At 39.7% G+C, this 23,285-nt stretch overlaps 1 protein-coding gene across 1 annotated transcript in view; it reads left to right on the plus strand.

Annotated features, from left to right (window-relative positions):
* TXNDC16 (thioredoxin domain containing 16) overlaps nt 1-19,137 on the plus strand; it is a 93,475-nt gene extending 74,338 nt beyond the window's left edge. Inside the window, exons 19-21 of the mRNA XM_081113230.1 lie at nt 5,675-5,835; nt 9,382-9,572; nt 16,653-19,137. Of these exons, the coding sequence (XP_080969356.1) occupies nt 5,675-5,835; nt 9,382-9,572; nt 16,653-16,840 (540 nt within the window). The 3' untranslated portion in view covers nt 16,841-19,137. The remainder of the gene's footprint in view (nt 1-5,674; nt 5,836-9,381; nt 9,573-16,652) is intronic.
* The last annotated feature ends 4,148 nt before the right edge of the window (nt 19,138-23,285 follow it).

The following is a 23,285-nucleotide window of genomic DNA, read 5'->3' on the forward strand; positions in this document are numbered from 1 at the left end:
TGTGTTAACTTCTCAGTGTCTCAGTGTAAAACGTAGGTGATAGTAGCAACTGCAGAGCATTACTGTAAAGAGTAAAAGATTATATGTGTTCAGTGTTTGGCCCCTGGTAGACATTCAACAAATGTTAGCTGTTTTTTTGTTGTTTTTTTTTTTTATTCCAGAGAGGGAGGAAGGGGAAGAGAGAGAGACAGAGACAGATGTCAATGTGAGAAACATTGATTGTCTGCCTCCCATATGCACCCCGATTGAGGATTAAACCTGCAACCTGGGTTTGTGCCCTGACCAGGAATTGAAACCACCACCTTTTGATGTACAGGACGATGCTCCAACCAACTGAGCCACACTGGCCAGCACTAGCTGATATTTTTGTTCTTTATACAGTTTTAGAACAAAATATTGACTTATGAAAGACCTTTTTCAATGCTTTGTATAATAGTGGATTCAGGGGCACAAAATATGTAATACACATTTCTTGATTTCAGTTGTTTTTCTTTTATATTAAACACTAGAGGCCCGGTGCACAAAAACTTGTGCACAGGGTGGGGGGGTCCCTTAGCCTGGCCTGTGCCCTCTCGCAGTCTAGGACCCCTTGGGGGATGACCACCTGCTGGCTTAGGCCTGCTCCCCAGGGGATTGGGCCTAAGCTGGCAATCAGACATCCCTCTGGCAGCCCAGGAGCCCTCGGGGGATGTCCACTTGCCAGTGGGGAGCAGACCTAAGCTGCAGTCGGACATCCTTAGCGCTGCTGAGGAGGCAGGAGAGGCTCCCACCACCACCACTGTACTGGCAGGCATAAGCCTGGCTTGTAGCTGAGCAGAGCTCCATGTGGGAGCGCCCTGACCACCAGAGGGCAGCTCCTGCATTGAGCGTCTGCCCCCTGGTGGTCAGTGTGTGTCATAGTGACCAGTCATTCCCAGTCTTTCTGCTGTTAGGGTCAGTTTGCATATTACCCTTTTAGTATATAGGATAGAGAGGCCTGGTGCACAGGTGGGGGCCGGCTGGTTTGTCCTGAAGGGTGTCCCGGATCAGGGTGGGGGTCCCGCTTGGGTGCCTGGCCGGCCTGGGTGAGGGGCTGATGGCTATTTGCAGCTGGTCACACACCCTTCAGGGTGGGAGTCCCCACTGGTGTGCCTGGCCAGCCTGGATGAGGGGCTGATGGCTGTTTCAGGCTGGCCACACCCCCTTTAGGGTGGGGGTCCCCACTGGGTGCCTGGCCAGCCTGGGTGAGGGGCTGATGGCTGTTTCAGGCTGGCCACACCCCCTTTAGGGTAGGGGTCCCCACTGGTGTGCTTGGCCAGCCTGGGTGAGGGGCTGATGGCTGTTTCAGGCTGGCAACACCCCCTTTAGGGTGGGGGTCCCCACTGGGGTGCCTGGCCAGTCTTGGTGAGGGACGGAGGGCCGTTTTCAGGCTGGCTGGCGACTGAAGCTCCCAGCCTCTCCTTTTTTTCCTTTTTTTTAAATTCTGGGATTTATTTACCTTGAATAATTGAAACTTTTTTGCCGTCTTGGAGCTGCTGCTGCAGTTCTGAGGCCATGGCCTGCTGAAAGCAGGTATCTGGGGTTTGTTTAGCTTATATAATTGAAACTTTGTTGCTTTTGGAGCTCAGAGCCGGGCCGCGGCAGGCGGGGAACCTTGGCTTCCTCCATCACTGGAGCAAGCAAGCCTCCTGCTCACTTCAGCTGCATGGCTGCCGGCCACCATCTTGGTAGGGTTAATTTGCATATTGCGCTGATTAGCCAATAGGAGGCGTAGCGGAGGTATGGTCAATTACTATGTTTGTCTATTATTAGATAGGACTAGAGCAGTGATGGCGAACCTATGACACGCGTGTCAGAGGTGACACGCAAACTCGTTTTTTTGGTTGATTTTTCTTTGTTAAATGGCATTTAAATATATAAAATAAATATAAAAAATATAAGTCTTTGTTTTACTATGGTTGCAAATATCAAAAAATTTCTATATGTGACACGGCACCAGAGTTAAGTTAGGGTTTTTCAAAATGTTGACACGCTGAGCTCAAAAGGTTTGCCATCATTGCACTAGAGGCTCAGTGCACAAAATTTGTGCATGTGGGGGGAGTCCCTCAGCCCGGCCTGCACCCTCTCCAATCCGGGACCCCTTGGGGAACATCCCTTTCACAATCCGAGACTGCTGGCTCCTAACCGCTTACCTGCCTGCCTGCCTGCCTACCTGATCGCTCCTAACCACTCTTCCTGCCTGCCTGATCGCCCCTAATTGCTCCCCTGCCAGCCTCATCACCCCCTAACTGCTCCCCTGCCAGCCTGATCACCCCCTAACTGCTCCCTTGCCAGCCTGATCACCCCTAACCACCTGTGCCTCGGCCCCCGCTACCGTGGCTTTTTCCTGAAGGACGTCCAGAAGATAGTCTAATTAGCATATTACCCTTTTATTAGTATAGATAGCTAAATTATTATAAATGTATGCTTTTCTATAATTATAAAGTGACATAAGTAGCACTTTTATCAGCTATAAATACTGAATAGATAATCTTGTTTTTATGTTGTTGTGATAATCTAAATGACTACATTTTAAGTTCAAATAAATGACCATAGTCTTAATTATTAAATCTTTTTGTCACCAAATTAAAGTTACAGGTTATGATGAATCAAATTATTAATATTTTCAGGATGTGGTTTCCTTAATTATTTACTCAAGTAATAGTTTTGTCTTTAATAACATGTTATTAAGTAAATATATACATATATATTTAAGATGACCCAAACTCATCCTGCACATTTTCTACCAGAGACATGGACTCACCTATTTCTTTCTTTTATTCCAAAATATGTTTTGATTGATTTCAGAGAGAGGAGGGGAGAGGGAGAAAGAGAAATAGAAACATTAATTATGAGAGAGAATCATTGATCCGCTGCCTCCTATAAGCCCCCTACTGGGGATTGAGCCTGTAACCCAGGCATGTGTCCCAACTGAGAATCAAACTGTAACCTTCAGGTTCATTGGTCAATGCTCAACCACTGAGCCACACCAGCTGGGCTATATATTTCTTTAGCAAATGCACACTGCAGTATTGCTGGAATTATTATAAGCCTTTAACTATTTTTTCCAGATAATACAGAAAACTATAATGAAGAAATTTAGAATGGATTTCTTTAACCAAGTTTAAATTTGGGGATATATTATCCAAAGTTTAAAAAATTTCTAGGTGTATATATGTGTTTCATCAAGAAATAAAGATAGGCATATTGGTTTTTTAATATCTGCATAATATTCTGTTGTAGTAGAACACTAATTAGTTTTCTGTAGATAAATATTTAAGTTGTCTTTAATTTGTTTTGTTTTACTCAGGGTCCATCTTTATAGATAACCTTTCCGTGTTTCCATGATATATACTTATGGTAAATTCATAGAGTTTTAGTTGCTGTTCCAAAGAGTAGACACATTTTTAAGGCTCCTGATACTTATTCCTATTTTGCCCAACAGAAGATTTGTATCATTTTACTCTTTTTTGCCTGGTAGGTAAAAATTAGTATCAATTTTATTCATTAAGATTATAATTTTTAAGGCTGAGAAACTTAGGACAAACTTAACTATTAAAATATGTTTATAGCTTACACAAACATGATAAGCCTTGTGGCATTGTTCAAATTTGCAGTGTTTTGGTTTGCGGTGTTCTAAATACTGAACAGCTATAATAAAAATTATTTTGCTTTTAGTTTATGACGTTTCCGTAAATGAAAAATCTCTCAAGTGATTATTAAATTTCCTAAAGTTGTTCCATGTTGGAGGTTTAAGTCTAGAGAATGTAGTGACTGCAATACTCAGCTAGCAGCAAGTTCCTCTCCTGGTCTGCCCTTAAGTAATAGAAAGACTTTCATTCCTTCATCTGGATAGGAAGGATTAGATGACCAGATAGCAGATATTTTTAATACGGCATAAAATTTGTTTTAGTGAACCTGATGACCAAGTAGCCTAGGTAAATAATGCCCCCAAATGAAATACATGATCCTGTATAATAAAGAGGTAATATGCAAATTAACGCTCATGCCCTCACAAGATGGCTGCCTATGACCAGGCCTGCAGGGGGGTTAGTGAGGGAAGATCAAAAGACTGAAAAGCAGGCTGTGTGGAGCGACCAGGCCGGCGGGGGTCCGTGAGGGATGACCAGGCTGGCGTGGGTGCAGTTGGGAGCAACCAGGCCAGCAGGGGGGCAGTTGGGGGCGACCAGGCTGACGGGTGGGTAGTTAGGGGCAACCAGGCCAGCAGAGGGGGGCAGTTGGGGGCGATCAGGCCGGCACACAGAGGCAGTGAGGGGTGATCAGGCCAGCAGGGGGGGCAGTTAGGGATGACCAGGCAGGCAGGTGAGTGATTAGTAGCCAGCAGTCCAGGATTGTGAGAGGAATGTCCGACTGCTAGTTTAGGCCTGATCCTGGCCTAAACCCGCAGTCAGACATCCCCCAAAGAGTCCCGGATTGGAGAGGGTGCAGGTTGGGCTGAGAGGACCCATCCCCCTCACCCCCATGCACGAATTTCGTGCACTGGGCCTCTAGTAACTATATAAGCAATGATATATCCCACACTTTTACACTTAGATACCTTAAGTTCTTTTTATGCTTTTACTATGAATAAGAATACCAGAACCCACACAATTATAGCCTCTTACATACTCAGATAGGTAAAGGTCACCTTCCAATGACCACATTTGATGACCGTTTCTGTTTCTCCTTAGCTTCTCAGTAGCAATTAAAACTTTGTATAAGAGAGAGGGGTGTCTGGAAGGGTAGAGAGGGGTGGGGAAAACATAAAACTGTTAACTATGCCATTTCTTTTAAAAATTTATTCTTTTCCTTTGGCTTTTACAGTTCAGTCTCCAGATACTCCTTCAACCCTCTGGCCACTCTAGAATTACATCCTCAATGCTTTTTTCTTCTTTTGTTATGTTCTTTTTTGGGGAATTTTATTCATGACCATAATTTTTTCCCCCTCAATTCTTCCCCCACCCTGAGCTGTCTGCCTGCTCTCTATCTATGAGTCTGTTTCTATTTTGTTTGTTAGTTCGGTTTGCTTATTAGATTCCACATATGAGTGAAATCATATGGTACTTTTCTTTCTGACTGGCTTAGTTCACTTAAAATAATGCTCTCCAGGTCCATCCATGCTGTCGCAAGGATAAGATTTTATTCTTTTTTTACAGCAGAGTAGTATTCCACTGTGTAAATGTACAGCTTTTTTATTATTTTAATTATGCTAAAAATCCATAATATTGAAACACAGTTAAGATTTTTATTTTAAATAATCACAAATGTTAAAAGATTATATCTTTAAAACTCAGTTTATATTTTTTCAAAAATTTTATGTTTGATGAAAATACAAGTTTTGTTTGTCACGAGTACATTGTCTACTCTGGTCTAGATCTTAGCATAAGAAATAATTTGACATGTAAAACAGGATGCTCCTTTAAGTTCATTTATTTTCAAATTCTGTTAGTAGTTTTATTTTAAAAATAACTTTATTAAGATAAAATTGGCTTAAGAAAACACTCCTGAGATTTCTATTTATTAGTTAGTATAGCAAATCACTTAAATGGCAATATGCTTGAATTACATTTTACAAACTAAAACTGCAAGAACGATTTGGATAGTATTTTTTATTTTATGCATCATCATTCCCATTGTTCTTTTTTTTTTTTAATAGCCGGAAATCACTGTGGAAAATCTTCCCACTTATTTAAGGCTTCAAAAACCATTACTTATTTTATTCAGTGATGGCATCATAAACCCTCAGTATCAAAAGGCAATGTTGACACTCGTAAAAGAGAAACACCTGGATTCAGTTATCCCTTGCTGGTTAAATCTGTAAGTATATTTTTTACTTTTAATATGTAAAAGGTAAAGAAAGTGTAATTATTATATTTTTGTTAGGAAGTGAAACTCTCTAAACTCTACCTTTGAAGTTAATATTTTGGGGCCAATGTACATGTCATCGTGATATTTTAATAACTAAACTCTCTCAGATGATCTAAAATGACCTTCTCTCAGATTGAATTCTGTTCTACAATAATTTTTTTCTCTGTTTTTTTTTTCAGCCTTATTGAGGTATAATAGACAAATAAATTGTAAGATACTTAAAGTTACATTGTGATATGTATGCATTGTGAAAAGATTTTTCCATCCAGTTAATTCTCACATCCATCACCTCACCTATTTACACACACACACACACACACACACACACACACACACATTGGGGGAGGGATAACAAATTTAAGTTTAATCTTCTAGCAAATTTCAATTATACAATATAGTGTTATCAGTTATAGTCCCCACGTTATACGTTAGAACTTCAGACCATATTACAGCTGAATGTTTGTACCCTTTTACCAACCTCTCCCTATTTTCCTCAACTCTCAGTCTCTGGCAGTCACTTCTCTTCTGTTTCTAGGGGTTTGACTTTTTTTTTTTAGATTCCTCAAGTAAGTGATACTGTGCCATATTTGTCTTTGCCTGATTTATTTCACTTGGCATAATGCCCTCAAGCTCCATCCATGTTGTAGCAAATGGCAGGATTTTCTTCTTTCTCATGGCTGAATAATATTCTGTGTGTGTGTTGTGTGTGTGTGTGTGTGTGTGTGTATGCATATGTGTGTGTGTATATATATATACACACATACATACACACATATGCATATACACACACACATACATACATACATACTAGGGGCCCCGTGCATGAATTCGTGCACCTTGAAAGGAACTGTGGTTCGCAAGGCTGTGGTGGGCACAGGGGCGGGTCTTGGCCCATCCTCCGCGCCCCTGCCCAGCCCCTCTCCTGCCACGGTCCCCAGTCCCCTGTCTGCCGGCAGCTCTGCTCCTGCTGCTGCTGCTCCCATGTGCTAACGGTGCTGGCCCTGCTCACACCCGCTGACAGCACAGAGTGATTGGGGCCAGTGCCAGCAGTGGGTGCGAGCAGGGTGTGAGCGGGGCCAACTATGGGTGCGAGCAAGGCCGGCGCCAGCAGTGGGTGCGAGAGGCGGCTGCCGGCCCCTATCGCCCTTCAGGAGCTGGGGGAGGTGGAGAAGCCCTGAGGGGCGATTGGGGCCAACACCCACAGCTTGCACCCACTGATGGCGCAAAGCGATCGGGGCCGATGCCAGCAGCAGGTGTGAGCGCCAGGCGGGAGCAAAGAATTTCAGTAACTACCAGAAGCTCACCCCAATGACAGCAACCGGCGTCCTGCCTTGGTCTGGCGCCTCCGCTCACCTGCTCCACCATCCTGCTGCTGTTGACACCCACCATATTCTGCGCATGCTCTCTGGTGGTCAGCGCACATCATAGCAACTGGTTGTTCAGTTGTTCGATTGTTCCACCATTTGGTCTATTTGCATATTAGGGTTTCATATATATACTAGAAGCCCAGTGCACAAAAATTTGAGGGTAAAATGGTGAGGGGGGGTTCCCTCAGCCCAACCTGTGCCCTGTCACAGTCTGGGACCCCTCGGGAGATAACCACCTGCTGGCTTAGGCCTGCTCCCCTGGTGGCAGATAGCACGCCCAATCCCGCCCCACCCGCCCCACCCTGCCCCGCACACAGCAGGCCTGGATCCTGCACTGGGGTGGCCAGCCAGCAGCTGGGGATCGCGCTGCCACCAGCTCCAGGTGGGGTGGCGCAGCGGGATCTGCCTGCAGTATGCAAATTAGTCACCATCTTTGTTGGCGGTTAATTTGCATATCATGCTGATTAGTCAATGGGAGGTGTAGCGAAGGTACGGTCAGTTACCATGTTTGCCTATTATTAGGTAGGATACACACACACACAGAGTCACATACCACATTTTATTCATAATGCTGCAATGAATATGAGAATGCAGATATCTCTTTGACATCCTGTTTTTATTTTATTTTATTTTTTTGGATACATACCCAGAACTGGGATTGCTGGATCATATGCTAGTCCTATTTTTTAATTATTTGAGGAACCATCATATTGTTTGCTATTGCACCAATTTACTTTTCTACCAACAGTGCACAAGGACTCCCTTTTCTCTGTATCCTCATCAACACTTGTAATCTCTTGTCTTTTTTGTAATAGCCATTCTAACGGGTGGCAGGTGATAAAGAGCTCATGGTTTTGATATGCATTTTCCTGGTGATTAGTGATGCTGAGCATCTTCTCATGTACCTTTTGGCCTTTGTATGTCTTCTTTGCAAAAATGTTTAATTAATTCTTCTGCCCATTTTAAAATCAGATTTTTTTGTTGCGTTTTATGAGTTCTTCAATTATTTTGGATCCTTTATCAGATGTGATTTTCCAATATTTTCTTCTATTCTGAAAGTTGCCATTTCATTTTGTTGGTTTCTTTTGCTGTGCAGCAGCTTTTTAGTTTGATGTAGTTCCACTTGTTTATTTTTGCTTTTGTCATACAATAAATTTTTAAAAGTAGTAATTTTTCTGATTTTGAAAGTAATGTCCCTTGAGAAAATTTTGGCAAATACAGAAAAATAACAGATATTTTGGCATTTTCCTTCAGTTTCTGTTTTTTTACTTTTCTATTTTTGAAATGCAGCCTAGATGTTATAGAAGGTTTTCAGTGTATTCACAAACAGTATTTCCTGGTATGTGTTCTAGATGTATGGGCTGTGTTACATTAAGTATTTTTATATAGTTCACATATTCTAATATACACACTGTTCTTCAAATTCATCAGATGAAAGACATTTTATTTTTGACTCATTCGAAAATTACAAGAATGGGGCAGTGCACATTTTTTGCTGTTGAAGAGTTCTCAAACAGTACAACCTACTGCATGAGACAGAATTTTTCAGGTACTTGTAGGTATCTCAGAGTAAAATTGTATTTCCCATAATGTGGAATGTGCTGTATTAGGAAAACTAAGTATCTTAAACTTGAGGTTTCCTTCTGTGAACATAATTTAAAAGATAATTTTAGTTTGAAATTAATATTTTCTCCTTCTTCCCCAAGAAGACAATTTTATTTGGAAAAAGAAGTATGTATTATAAGTATCTTATTATTTTGTAGTTTGTAACCATTTAATTTTTGAACTGACATGTGATCAGATACTTGGCTAAACTTGGAAGGAACCTATTGATAATAAGCTGAAATTGTTAAGCCTTTGGACGGTGCCTCTTTTTCATTAAAGCTCTCATTGGTTGCCTTTTTTCCTCCTAAGAGAAACACAGTGCCCCATCTTAAAAGAAACTTTTTAAGACTCTGATTACTAATAACATGCTTATAGACCTCATAGTTGTTAGGACATCTTTTCATAAAATAAACTTACTGGCTTGAAACTATATTTAAAGGTTAATGTTTTACAAACTATTCTTTTCATTATTTTGTTATAGAAAGAAATATTAATTATCATGTTCAATTGCTCTCTTTCGTAGAAAGAACACTCCTGTGGGGAGAGGAATCTTGCAGGTGTATTTTGAAGTTCTACCTCCCCTTCCTCTTCTTGTTGTGGTGAATCTGCATTCAGGTGGCCAAGTATTTGCATTTCCTTCAGACCAGGCTATAACTGAGCAAAATCTTTTGTTGTGGCTTAAGAAATTAGAAGACGGCCTAGAAAGTCATATCAGTAAGTTTTCTTTTTTGTTTAATACACACGATTATGTATTTTGTTTCATACATTTTTAAACTTGAATGATAGTTAAAGAATACTGGAATTAGTTGAATTGTAAATGTTTATAAGTATCCTAAATATTAATTTGCTGATAGCATGGGACAATCTCCTATGTGACAGGTATTAATACTCACAGAAAATAAGTACCATTGTATTAAATTTAGTAATTATAGCTAACATTTATGGAATGCTTACTAGGTATGGAATGCTTACTAGGTGTCTAGCACAATGCTGAGTTATTCACATGCATTATCTCATTTAATTCTCACAAGAGTCACATAAAGTAGTAGTGCTTGTAGAAAAGTTAAGTAACTAGTTAGAAGTCATATAATTTACTAGTAAATGAGGAAGCTTGGATTCCAACCTGTCTCTTTTTTATTACAGAGCCAGAATTTTGAACCATAAGAAAGTAGTTCTTGCCTTAGGATTTATGAGACTGGAATTATGATATGTTATAGTTTCTACTTTTCTAAAACATGTGAATTTATACTTGTGGTATAGGTGCATATATTACTTTACATACAATTATGGCAGCAATAGGTCTGTTGCTATAATTTATTTATTTAAATTAAATCTTTTTCAGATTATTACAGTTGTTCCTCTTTTTGCCCCCCCCATAGCTCCCCTCCACCCGGTTCCCACCCCACCCCATGCCCTTAACCTCCGCCCAGTGTCCTCATCCATAGGTATACGATTTTTGTCCAGTCTCTTCCCGCCCCCCCCACACCCTTTCCCCCCCGCCCCGAGAAGAGTCAGTCCATTCCCTTTCTATGCCCCTGATTCTATTATATTCACCAGTTTTCTCTGTTCATCAGATTTTTTATTCACTTTATTTTTAGATTCACTTCTTGATAGATGTGTATTTGCTGTTCATATTTTGTATCTTTACCTTTTTCTTCTTCCTCCTCCTCTTAAAGAATACTTTTCAGCATTTCATATAATACTGGTTTGGTGGTGATGAACTCCTTTAGCTTTTTCTTATCTGTGAAGCTCTTTATCTGACCTTCAATTCTGAATGATAGCTTTGCTGGATAAAGTAATCTTGGTTGTAGGTTCTTGGTATTCATCACTTTGAATATGTCTTGCCACTCCCTTCTGGCCTGCAAAGTTTCTGTTGAGAAATCAGCTGACAGTCGTATCGCTACTCCCTTGTAGGTAACTGACTGTCTTTCTCATGCTGCTTTTAAGATTCTCTCTTTGTCTTTTGCTCTTGGCATTTTAATTATGATGTGTCTTGGTGTGGTCCTCTTTGGATTCCTTTTGTTTGGGGTTCTCTGTGCTTCCTGGACTTGTAAGTCTATTTGTTTCACCACGTAGGGGAAGTTTTCAGTCATTATTTTTTCAAATAGGTTTTCAATGTCTTGCTCTCTCTATTCTTCTGGCACCCCCATAATTCGGATGTTGGTACGCTTGAAGTTGTCCCAGGGGCTCCTTACACTATCTTCATATTTTTGGATTCTTTTTCCTTTTTGTTTTTCCGGTTGGGTGTTTTTTGCTTCTTCGTATTTCAAATCTTTGACTTGATTCTTGCAATCCTCTGGTCTGCTGTTGGAACTCTGAATAATATTCTTTATTTCAGTCAGTGTATGCTTAATTTCTAGTTGGTCCTTTTTCATATCTTCGAGGGTCTCACTAGATTTCTCGAGGGTCTCACTAAATTTATCTGCGGTTTCTAGAAAATTCTTGAAAAACCATATAACTGTGGTTTTGAACTCTGTATCCTGTAGTTTGCTTTCCTCCATTTCTGTCATTTGTGACCTGTTTTTTGTCTCCGCATTTATTATGCTTCCCTGTGTTGATAGAGTGGCTTTCTGTGCTAGGTGTCCTATAGGGCCCAGTGGGTCAGCCTCCCCAATTACCTGAGGTGGACACTCTTGGTGCACCCCTGTGTGGGCTTTGTGTACAGTCTTGTTGTAGTTAAGCCTTGATTGTTGTAGATATCACTGGGAGGAATTGACCTCCAAGCCAGTTGGCTGTGAGAATCAGCTGTGTCTACAGTGGGAGAACTTCTGTGCTGGAGATACCCTTCTGGGGCAAGACTTGCTTCAGTGGGGCTTTGGTGCTCACTGAGTCTATCCCCTGAGTGTGTCCCTTACGGATCTGAGGAGCTGTAATCTGGATGGTCCCACTCTGACCACTGGGTACACTGGCTCTTGGATCTAAGGAGGTGCTAATTTAGCCTGTGCCGGAAGTTACGCAGCAGGAGCTATGGAGAGATCTGCAGATTCCTCTTCTTTGTTTGGGATTTGGAGGTGCCCAGATGAGGCCCAGCTGTGAAGCAATGCAAGCTGCTGTGGGGCCTTGGGCCTTCTTTTGGAAGTTCTGGGTTTCTCTGACCCAATTGCGGTTTGTTAGGTAATTTTCAGATTGCAAAGGGCCAGGCCTTTCATATGCGAAAGCCTCTGCGCACAGCTTGTGTGGGGCGGGGTCTCAGGGAATCAACAGGTGGAGCAAACAGATATGGCTGCTCCTCAGTCCTACCCTAAGAGGCCCCGCTTCTCAGTGTCCTGGTAATCACTGGAAGCACCTCTGAGAGAAAGCTGCCCTCGAGTTCCGACCGATGCCAGACAGTCCAGTTTCTCCCCGTATGAGTCTGGGTCCCCAGAGACTCACCCAGAACTGGAGTTCAGAGCAGTGGGGAGCTTGAGACTCCCTCTCGATTGAAAAATACCACTGTGTCCTCAGTTGCCAGCCTTTTCCACGTGCGCCTCCGTACCTCTGCACTTTACTTCCGCACCTGCTCTGAGTCTCAGTGTGCTTTTCTCTTTCCTTCTAGTTGTAGAATTTCCACTCAGCCAGCCTTCCTGTGGTTCTGCATGATGTCCGTTTTGTCTTTTAGTCGTATTTTTGAAGTGGTTGTGCGAGGCAGCAATTTCCAGTGTTTACCTATGCCACCATCTTAGTTTCTTCCTGTTGCTATAATTTAAGTAAGTTAATGTGAAATAACCTAGATCCTTAGTATATTGAGGAAATAGTGTGAAATTTGATATAATTAAGTCTCCTCAGGTGCTATTCAAGTATTTTGTTACTTGATATCATATAAACTATCCTATATAATAAAATGCTAATATGCAAATTGACTGAATGTTGGAATGACCAGTCGCTATGATGTGCACTGACCACCAGTTGGCAGATGCTAAATGCAGAAGCTGCCCCCTGGTGGTCAGTGTGCTCCCACAGGGGGAGCACCGCTCAGCCAGAAGCCAGGCTCACGGCTGCTGAGTGCAGTGGCGGCGGTGGCGGGAGCCTCTCCCACCTCCTTGGCAGCGCTAGGGATGTCTGACTGATGGCTCCCAGACTGCGAGAGGGCATAGGCCGAACTGAGGGACTGCCTGCCCCCTTCATGAATTTCATGCACCAGGCCTCTAGTATTATAATAATGTTTTGACACTGTTCTGTGATAGAATTCTGAAGTAAGGGGTGTGTCTGTGTATGTGAATATATGTATATGTACACACACAAAGTTCTGGTGTACAAATTCCATTTAGTGTGATATTGTCTCTTAACTAGCATGCATGGTGTGAGTATACCATTATGCATATTTGTGTATGTTTAATTAGGCACTTGAATTTATTTTAAGTGTTAGTCATTGTAGCACACCTGTTCTTACCAGGTGGTCTGCTTCAGTTCTGTTAAGTTAGGCAGTTTAACTAAATTATTATGTTTATGTAGCCTGTAGATGGTATTTTTATATTGAATCTTGAGGCCTGATGCACGAAATTCATTCAGCTGCCTCAACTCTTGCATTTCCTGCTGACTTGTGGCCCTGCCCACTGATCATTTTGGAAGGTGGTTCCACCGTCTGGTCTAATTTGCATATTAGCTATTTATTATAGAGGATATAATTCACATACCATAAAATTCCCCCTTTTAAAACCTACAATTCAGTGATATTTAGTATATTCGCAAGGCTGTACAACTATTACTACTGTTGAATTCTATATTGTTGTCATTGCCCTAAAAGAAATCCTATTACCCATTAGCAATCACTCCCCATTCTTCCCTCCTTCCACCCCCTAACAACCACTAATTTGTCTTTATAGATTTTCCTATTCTGAAAGTTTCATACAAATGGAATAACTTATCATAAAATTTTAAGGATCATTCATGTTATGGCAAGAATCCATAGTTAATTCCTTTTTATGGATGAGTAATATTCCATTATTCTGACTGGGAATCGAACCAGCAACCTTTTGGTGCACAGGACAGTGCTCAACCAACTGAGCCACTCCAGCTGGGCATTCCATTGCAATTTGTTTTTTGGTTTTTTAAAAAAAATATATTTTATTGACTTCTTACAGAGAGGAAGGAAAAGGGACAGAGAGTTAGAAACATTGATGAGAGAGAAACATCGATCAGCTGCCTCCTGCACACTCCCTACTGGGGATGTGCCCGCAACCAAGGTACATGCCCTTGACCGGAATCGAACCTGAGACCCTTCAGTCCACAGGCCGACGCTCTATCCACTGAGCCAAACCGGTTAGGGCCCACTGCAATTTGGATGAATGCCTTTGCCAACTCACTCTTTAAGGGGTTTCCATTATTTCTTTCTATCACTGTTCCTATTATTGAGTTATTTCTGCAGCCTCTGCAGCAGGGAAGAAGTACTTGTTTGTATTGGGTCCTGTCTTCTGTGCTGTCAGGGCCTGCTCTCCACTCTGTGGGAGAGGGATCTGAGATGGGGGTCTTGCATGACTCTGTTGTAATGGTGCCACAGGTGTCTGCCTCACCTTAATTTCTTTGAAATTTTAGTTTGTATTTACACTTAATTTTGATCAAGTTCTCTGACCTTTTGAGGCTTTGGCTTTCTCATCTATAAAACTGGGATAGTAATTATACTTACCTCATGGGGTTGTAAGGTTAAAATGGATAATGCCTGGTATGTTGTAAAGGCTCAATAGATGCTAGCTATTATTATCATTACTAGTTTGATAATAATGTATCTATTACCTGTACTAATGAGAGTACAGTTTTATTTGCAGTTGAACAAATTAAGACTTTTGTAGTATTCCCTTAGCAAATAATTAGCAGAATTGTGATACCTGGTTTTAGATATTTGGTCATCTCAGACCACTAGGCTACAGTGTTTACTTTTTAAAATACTGCCAAATATGTGCTATGCTTTAAATTGAACTTTTCTTAAAGACACTTTAATGTCTTTAGTAAAGATATTTTCTTTGCACCTTGCAAACTACAAATAGTTATTCTTATCTCCTATTCATTATATTCAAGAAAATATTATATCCATTTGTCACTTTTGTATCTGCTAACCTGGCAACAATAATTGGAAATTACAGGGGTAACTTACATTTAATATCCTGCTAATGTTCCAGGTACTAGGATTTTATATAATTAAGTCCTATTGAACAAATTATATACCAATGAGTATAGATATACTTCATATGTGCAGATTTTTGTTTGAACTTTAATCCACTCTAGGAAATTAGAATTTAAATGAATTTCCTAAGCATTTAAATATATTTATTTGATTTATTAGAGATGCTTAAGTATCTTATGACATTTATTACTTTTGTCACATTGCTAATTTTTTCATCTAATATTCTTTCATTGGAATTTATTTCTAAAAGGTTTACTTGGCATATTTCCTTATATAGTTCATTTCTCAAAAGAGTATTTTAAATGGACCACTAAATTCTAAAATTGTTTTGTAGGATCTGTGTACTATATGGAGAAAAGATAGCTAATTTAGCTCATATATATCTTATCACATATATTATGATATCAAGCTCAAATCAGTTTTCCTCTTCTTTTTTCTTTTTTTAAAAAAATATATTTTATTGATTTTTTATAGAGAGGAAGGGAGAAGGATAGAGAGTCAGAAACATCGATGAGAGAGAAACATTGATCAGTTGCCTCCTGCACACTCCCTACTGGGGATGTGCCTGCAACCAAGGTACATGCCCTTAACCGGAATCGAACCCGGGACCCTTCAGTCTGCAGACAGACGCTCTATCCATTAAGCCAAACCGGTCAGGGCCAGTTTTCGTCTTCTAACGACCAATGTTTTAAAAGGAAGGAGACTTGACTTGGGGTGGTAAATACACAATACAATATACATGTGATGTATTATAAAATTGTATACCTGAAATCTATATAATTTTATTAACCAATATCACCCCAATAAATTCAATTTTAAAAATGATGCTAAGATTCACTATGACAAGCCCATCTAAGAATTATTCAATCCATCTGTCTATAGTATAGTTGATTCCATAACAACTTTTAATTATCACTGTCTATATTTATTTTTATAAAATGAAGTAGGTACAAAGGATGTTAAAAGCTTCAAAAGAGGAAAATGCTTTAAAATGTTAGGAAATCCTTGTCTAGATAAGAAGTAAATATGCATGTGCCAAAAATTTATTTTTGAATCATTCATAAGGAACAGTTCCAGTTCTTTGGAATAAAGGCAGCAGGGGGCAGGGAAGCAAGAAACCTTTTCATTTTAACTTGTACCTATTGATGTGATAATCTCATAAACATATTACTGTTTTCTAAAACTTCAACAGGATTAACTGGCAGGGAGATTATGAACCTTTTGTTTTCTTCCTAACTTTATTTACAATATTATAGTGTGCAAATATAAACAATAGAAATGGCTAGTAATGAGGAGTGTATCAAGTTTCTTAAACAATGTAGTAAAATAAATAATTTTGCTTAGGTAAGTAAAAGTGATAAAGTTTTCACTTCTACAAATATATTTTTAAAAATAAAACATTTTCTTGCCCTAGCTGGTTTGGATCAGTGGATAGAGCGTCAGCTTGCAGACTGAAAGGCCCCAGGTTGGATTCTGGTCAAGGGCACATGCCCGGGGTTGCAGGCTCGATCCTCAGTAGGGGGCGTGCAAGAGGCAGCCGATCAATGATTCTCTCTCATCACTGATGTTCTATCTCCCTGTTCCTTCCTCTCTGAAATCAATAAAAATATATTTTAAGAAAACACTGTTTTTTAGTATATTTATGTGATTTTTTTGATCTGTTCATCGTTAACTCTTGATTGTATCTTTTTTTCTAGCAATTTTATCTGCTCAGGAATGGAAACCTCCTCTTCCTGCTTATGATTTTCTACGTATGATGGATGCTGCAGCATCTCAACATCCCACTAGGAAAGGTCCTGAGTATATGAAAGAAACTGACATTCAGGAAAATGATAAACAACCTGAAGATAAATCAGCAGTAAGAAAAGAACGGATTGAATTATAGGGAATAAAACACTGGAATAGAAGTAATGTGTTTAAAGCAGAAAAATCAGTTAGGCATGATAAGAGTTATGATGTTCAAAAATGAGCTGATTCAATAGGGCTGTGGAAAGCTTTCCAAGATCTCTTTGGCTTATTTAATAGACTTAAGAATTTATTTCATTAAAAAATAATACTAAATTATTTCAAATTTCTATTATATGAGCCATATTTGTAATTTAGAATTTTCTAGTAGCCACATTAAAGAAAGTAAAAGCAAGCAGGTCAAATTATTTTTAATAATATATTCCACGAGAAAGTATACCCCAAATAATTTAACATAAAAATGAGATACTTTGCATCCTTTTTTTTCATATCAAGTGCATATTGTATACTTAGTGCACAGCTCACTTTAGAGTAGCCACATTTCAAGTGCTCAGAAGCAACATGTGGCTGGAAACTACTATATCGGACAGCTCTGCGCTAGACAAGAACTGGTATAATTAATTTAACTTAGTTCTAGCCTAATGTATTTTGAACTAAAATATAAATGTAACTCTAGTTTAATCACAGTTGACTCCACAGTGGGATCATACAGCTGGGAGTTGTATCTGTTTTGTTTTCATGATGTTAAAACTATAGTGTTTCTTAACCAGGGAGCAGTTTTGCCCCCAGTGGACTTTCGGCAATGTCGAGAGTCATTTTTGATTAAGGGTGTTACGGCATCTAGAGGGCAGAGGCCAGGGATGCTGCTAAATGCCCTATAATGCATTGGGCAGCCTTCCACAACAAAGATTATCCTGCACAAATGTCAGTAGTACCAAGATTAAGTAACCTTGTGTTAAACTAACCATAGCAGAGTGGGCTCCCTGAATTTTTTGGTTCTACTCAGTTACTGTGTTTGAAAAAATCTTGAGTATTAGCTGGTCTTATTCTGATTATTATCTGGACACAAACTTATCTTATAAATTCTGTTTATAATATTTTAAAAAAGTAATAACCCTAAAAAGGACTCAGAGTGAGATATATATCACAATATAATATATATTGTGTTAGGTTTATTATATAGTCTATATAGAGAGAGGCATTCTATCTAATAAAAGACAAAAAGGGTAATTAACCGTACCTCCACTACGCTTCCAATTGGCTAATCAAGGCAATATGCAAATTAACTGCCAACAAAGATGGTGGTTAACCGCCAACAAAGATGCCGGCTAATTTGCATACTGTAGGGAGGGCGGGACAGCGCCATCCCAACTGTCCCGCTGCCATCCGGGCGTGCTATCTGCGACCCGGGCAGTAGGTGGCCCATATGGGACCGGACCCAGGGCTGGTGGGTGCTAATGCACCGATCTGCCACCGGCCACGCCCACAACCGGCCCACGGGGATCCGAGGATGGCGGGTGCTAATGCACCGATCAGCCACCGGCTACGCCCACAAACAGCCCTCGAGAGGGGATCCGTGGCTGGCAGGTGCTAATGTACCGATCAGCCACCGGCCATGCCCACAACCGGCCCTCCAGCGGGGATCCATGGCTGGCGAGTGCGACCCCTGCGATCCGCCACTGGCCGCGCCCCCAACTGGCCCTCATTCGTTTGACCCAGGCGGCCGGGACAGCGTGGCTCCTCTGTCATCCCAGCTTCCTCATGACAGTTTTGGAAACTGACAGCAGGGAGGAGGAAGTCCCACCCCCACAGAATCATCCAGCATCAGCCGTTAGTCACACAGCTCTCAGTGGCCTGACAGGCAGGACTCTCTTTCACCTGTATCTCAGACTGTGTCAGTAGACAGGTAGTACTATGTCCAAAGAAAAACGGTTGATACAAGGTAGCTCTGCAGTCGAAAGGTGTTGACGTTATCGACAGAAAATGTCTGCAGAGCAACATCCGTCTGATCTTGAAAGAAGGCGGCATCTGCAACAGAATGTATCTGAAGAGCAGCTACTGGGAAAAACGTCGCTCTGATGCTGAAAAACAGAGGTGTCTTCGACAGAAAATGTCTAAAGACAAGCGTGCCTTTGAAGTTGAAAGAAGGCGGTGACGACGACAGAATATGTGTAGAGAACAGTCAACAACAAGTACTGCCAGTACCAGTAGGAACTGCCTTCTCAGTGAAAATGGAGTAAAGGAGGATGCAATTCTCGAACATAGTTCTGGTGGAATGACTGTTCGATGTGAAATTTATCCCTAAATTTCTCAGATGAAAAACCATCCGATGGGAAATTTACTCGATGTTGTAGCAAAGGGAAAGTCTGTCCAAATGATATACATTTTCCAGATTACCCAGCATATTTAAAAAGATTAATGACAAACAAAGATTCTGACAGTAAAAATTTTATGGAAAATATTCGATCCATAAATAGTTCTTTTGCTTTTGCTTCCATGTGTGCTAATATTGCATCGCCATCAGGATATGGGCCATACTGTTTTAGAATACACGGACAAGTTTATCACTGTACTGGAACTTTACACCCTTCAGATGGTGTTTCTCGGAAGTTTGCTCAACTCTATATTTTGGATACAGCCGAAGCTACAAGTAAAAGATTAGCAATGCCAGAAAACCAGGGCTGCTCAGAAAGACTCATGATCAACATCAACAACCTCATGCATGAAATCAATGAATTAACAAAATTGTACAAGATGCTACATGAGGTAGAAAAGGAAGCCCAATCTGAAGCAGCAGCAAAAGGTATTGCTCCCACAGAGGTAACAATGGCAATTAAATATGATCGCAACAGTGACCCAGGTAGATATAATTCTCCCCGTGTAACCGAGGTTGCTGTCATATTCAGAAACGAAGATGGAGAACCTCCTTTTGAAAGGGACTTGCTCATTCATTGTAAACCAGATCCTAATATCCAAGTGCCACTAAAATGAAACAAATCAGTATCCTGTTTCCTACATTAGATGCAATGACATATCCTATTCTTTTTCCACATGGTGAAAAAGGCTGGGGAACAGATATTGCATTAAGATTCAGAGACAAGAGTGTAGTCGACAATAATACTAGACAAAATGTAAGGACACAAGTCACCCAAATGCAGTATTATGGACTTTATCTCTCTGTGAGGGACACGTTCAATCCTATTTTAAATGCAGGAAAATTATAACAGTTTATTGTGGATTCGTATTCAAAAATGGAGGCCAATTGGATAAATTTCATTGAAGCAAACCAATCTAAGTTGAGAGTTGAAAAATATAGTGGTTTGATGGATTATATCAAATTTAGATCTGAAAATGATAATGTGCCGATTGGTAAAATGATAATACTTCCATCATCTTTTGAGGGTAGTCCCAGAAATATGCAGCAGCGATATCAGGATGCTATGGCAATTGTAACAAAGTATGGCAAGCCCAATTTATTCATAACCATGACATGCAACCCCAAATGGGCAAATATTACAAACAATTTACAACGCTGGCAAAAAGTTGAAAACAGGCCTGACTTGGTAACCAGAGTTTTTAATATTAAGCTGAACGCTCTTTTAATTGATATCTGTAAATTCCATTTATTTGGCAAAGTAATAGCTAAAATTCATGTCATTGAATTTCAGAAATGCGGACTGCCTCACACTCACATATTATTGATATTAGATAATGAGTCCAAATTATGTTCAGAAGATGACATTGACCGTATAGTTAAGGCAGAAATTCCAGATGAGAACCAGTGTCCTCGACTTTTTCAAATTGTAAAATCAAATATGGTACATGGACCATGTAGAATGCAAAATCCCAGTAGTCCATGTATGGAAAATGGAAAATGTTCAAAGGGATATCCGAAAAAATTTCAAAATGTGACCATTGGAAATATTGATGGATATTCCAAATACAAATGAAGATCTGGTAGCACCATTTCTATTGGAAATAAAATTGTTGATAATACTTGGATTGTCCCTTATAACCCGTATTTGTGCGTCAAGTATAACTGTAATATAAATGTTGAAGTCTGTGCATCAATTAGAAGTGTCAAATATCTATTTAAATACATCTATAAAGGGCACGACTGCAGATATTCAAATTTCTGAAAAAAATATTATCAATCATGACGAAGTACAGGACTTCATTGACTCCAGGTATGTGAGCGCTCCTGAGGCTGTTTGGAGACTTTTTGGAATGCGAATGCATGACCAATCTCATGCAATCACAAGATTAGCTATTCATTTGCCAAATGATCAGAATTTATATTTTCATGCAGACGATTTTGCTGAAGTTTTAGATAGGGCTAAAAGGCATAACTCGACTTTGATGGCTTGGTTCTTATTGAATAGGGAAGACTCTGATGCATGTAATTATTATTATTGGGAGATTCCACAGCATTATGTGTTTAATAATTCTTTGTGGACAAAACACTGAAAGGGTGGGAATAAAGTATTAGGTAGACTGTTCACTGTGAGCTTTAGAGAACCAGAACGATATTACCTTAGACTTTTGCTTCTGCATGTAAAAGGTGCGGTAAGTTTTGAGGATCTGCGAACTGTAGGAGGTTAACTTAAGATACATTTGTGAAGCTGCTAAACACCGGGGATTATTACTTGATGACACTATCTGGAAAGATATGATTGACGATGCAATCATCCTTAATATGCCCAAACAACTACGGCAACTTTTTGTATATATATGTGTGTTTGGATATCCTGCTGCTGCAGACAAATTATGGGATGAGAATAAATCTCATTTTATTGGAGATTTCTGTTGGAAATTACACCGAAGAGAAGGTGCCTGTGTAAACTGTGAAACGCATGCCCTTAACGAAATTCAGGAGGTATTCACATTGCATGGAATGAAATGTTCACGTTTCAAACTTCCGGACTATCCTTTATTAACGAATGCAAATACATGTGATCAATTGTATGAGTAACAAAGGGCAGAGGTTTTGATAAATTCTCTGAATGATGAACAGTTGGCAGCCTTTAAGACTATAACTTCAGCCATCGAAGATCAAACTACACCCCAAATGCTTTTTCTTGGATGGTCCAGGTGGTAGTGGAAAAACATCTGTATAAAGTTTTAACACATTCTATTAGAGGTCGTGGTGGTACTGTTTTACCCACAGTGTCTACAGGAATTGCTGCAAATGTACTTCTTGGTGAAGAACCTTTCATTCCCAATATAAATTACCAATTCCATTAAATGAAACTTCAATTTCTAGACTCGATATAAACAGTGAAGTTGCTAAAACTATTAAAAAGGTCCAACTTCTCATTATTGATGAATGCACCATGGCATCCAGTCATGCTATAAGTGCCATAGATAGATTACTAAGAGAAATTACGAATTTGAATGTTGCATGTGGTGGGAAAGTTCTCCTTCTCGGAGGGGATTTTCGACATTGTCTCAGTATTGTACCACATGCTATGCGATCGGCCATAGTACAAACGAGTTTAAAGTACTGCAATGTTTGGGGATGTTTTAGAAAGTTGTCTCTTACAACAAATATGAGATCAGAGGATTTTGCTTATAGTGAATGGTTAGTAAAACTTGGGGATGGCAAACTTGATAGCAGTTTTCATTTAAGAACGGATATTATTGAAATCCCCCATGAAATGATTTGAAGCAGATCTATTATTGAAGCCACATTTGGAAATAGTATATCTATAGATAATATTAAAAAAATATCTAAACGTGCAATTCTTTGTCCAAAAAATGAGCATGTTCAAAACTTAAATGAAGAAATTTTGGATATACTTGATGGAGAGTTTCACACATATTTGAGTGATGATTCCATTGACTCAACAGATGATGCTGAAAAGGAAAATTTTCCCATCGACTTTCTCAATAGTATTACTCCTTCGGGAATACCATGTCATAAATTAAAATTGAAAGTGGGTGCAATCATCATGCTATTGAGAAATCTCAATAGTAAATGTGGTCTTTGTAATGGTACCAGATTTATTATCAAAAGATTACTACCTAACATTATCGAAGCTGAAGTGTTTACCGGATCTGCAGAGGGAGAGGTTGTTCTGATTCCAAGAATTGATTTGTCCCCATCTGACACTGGTCTCCCATTTAAATTAATTTGATGACAGTTTCCTGTGATGCTAGCATTTGCAATGACTATTAATAAATCACAAGGACAAACTCTAGACAGAGTAGGAATATTCCTACCTGAACCCGTTTTCGCACATGGTCAATTATATGTTGCTTTCTCTCGAGTTCGAACAGTGTGTGATGTTAAAATTAAAGTTGTAAATACTTTATCCCAAGGGAAATTAGTCAAGCACTCTGAAAGTGTTTTTACTCTTAATGTGGTATACAGGGAGCTATTAGAATAAGTTTAATCACTTTATCAGTAATTATTTGCATCAGTGTTGTTTCTATATCATGAGTTTGTTATATCATTTTATTATTGTTTATTAATAAAATTATGTATTTTCATATACATTGTACTCATTTCTTTTTATCTCTCACACTTTTATTATAGAGAAAGGGCAAGTAGCAATATTAAGATATTTCCTCTAATTAATTCC

The sequence above is a fragment of the Myotis nattereri genome (genome assembly GCF_964212035.1).
Source record: "Myotis nattereri genome assembly, chromosome: 1".
Taxonomy (NCBI): domain Eukaryota; kingdom Metazoa; phylum Chordata; class Mammalia; order Chiroptera; family Vespertilionidae; genus Myotis; species Myotis nattereri.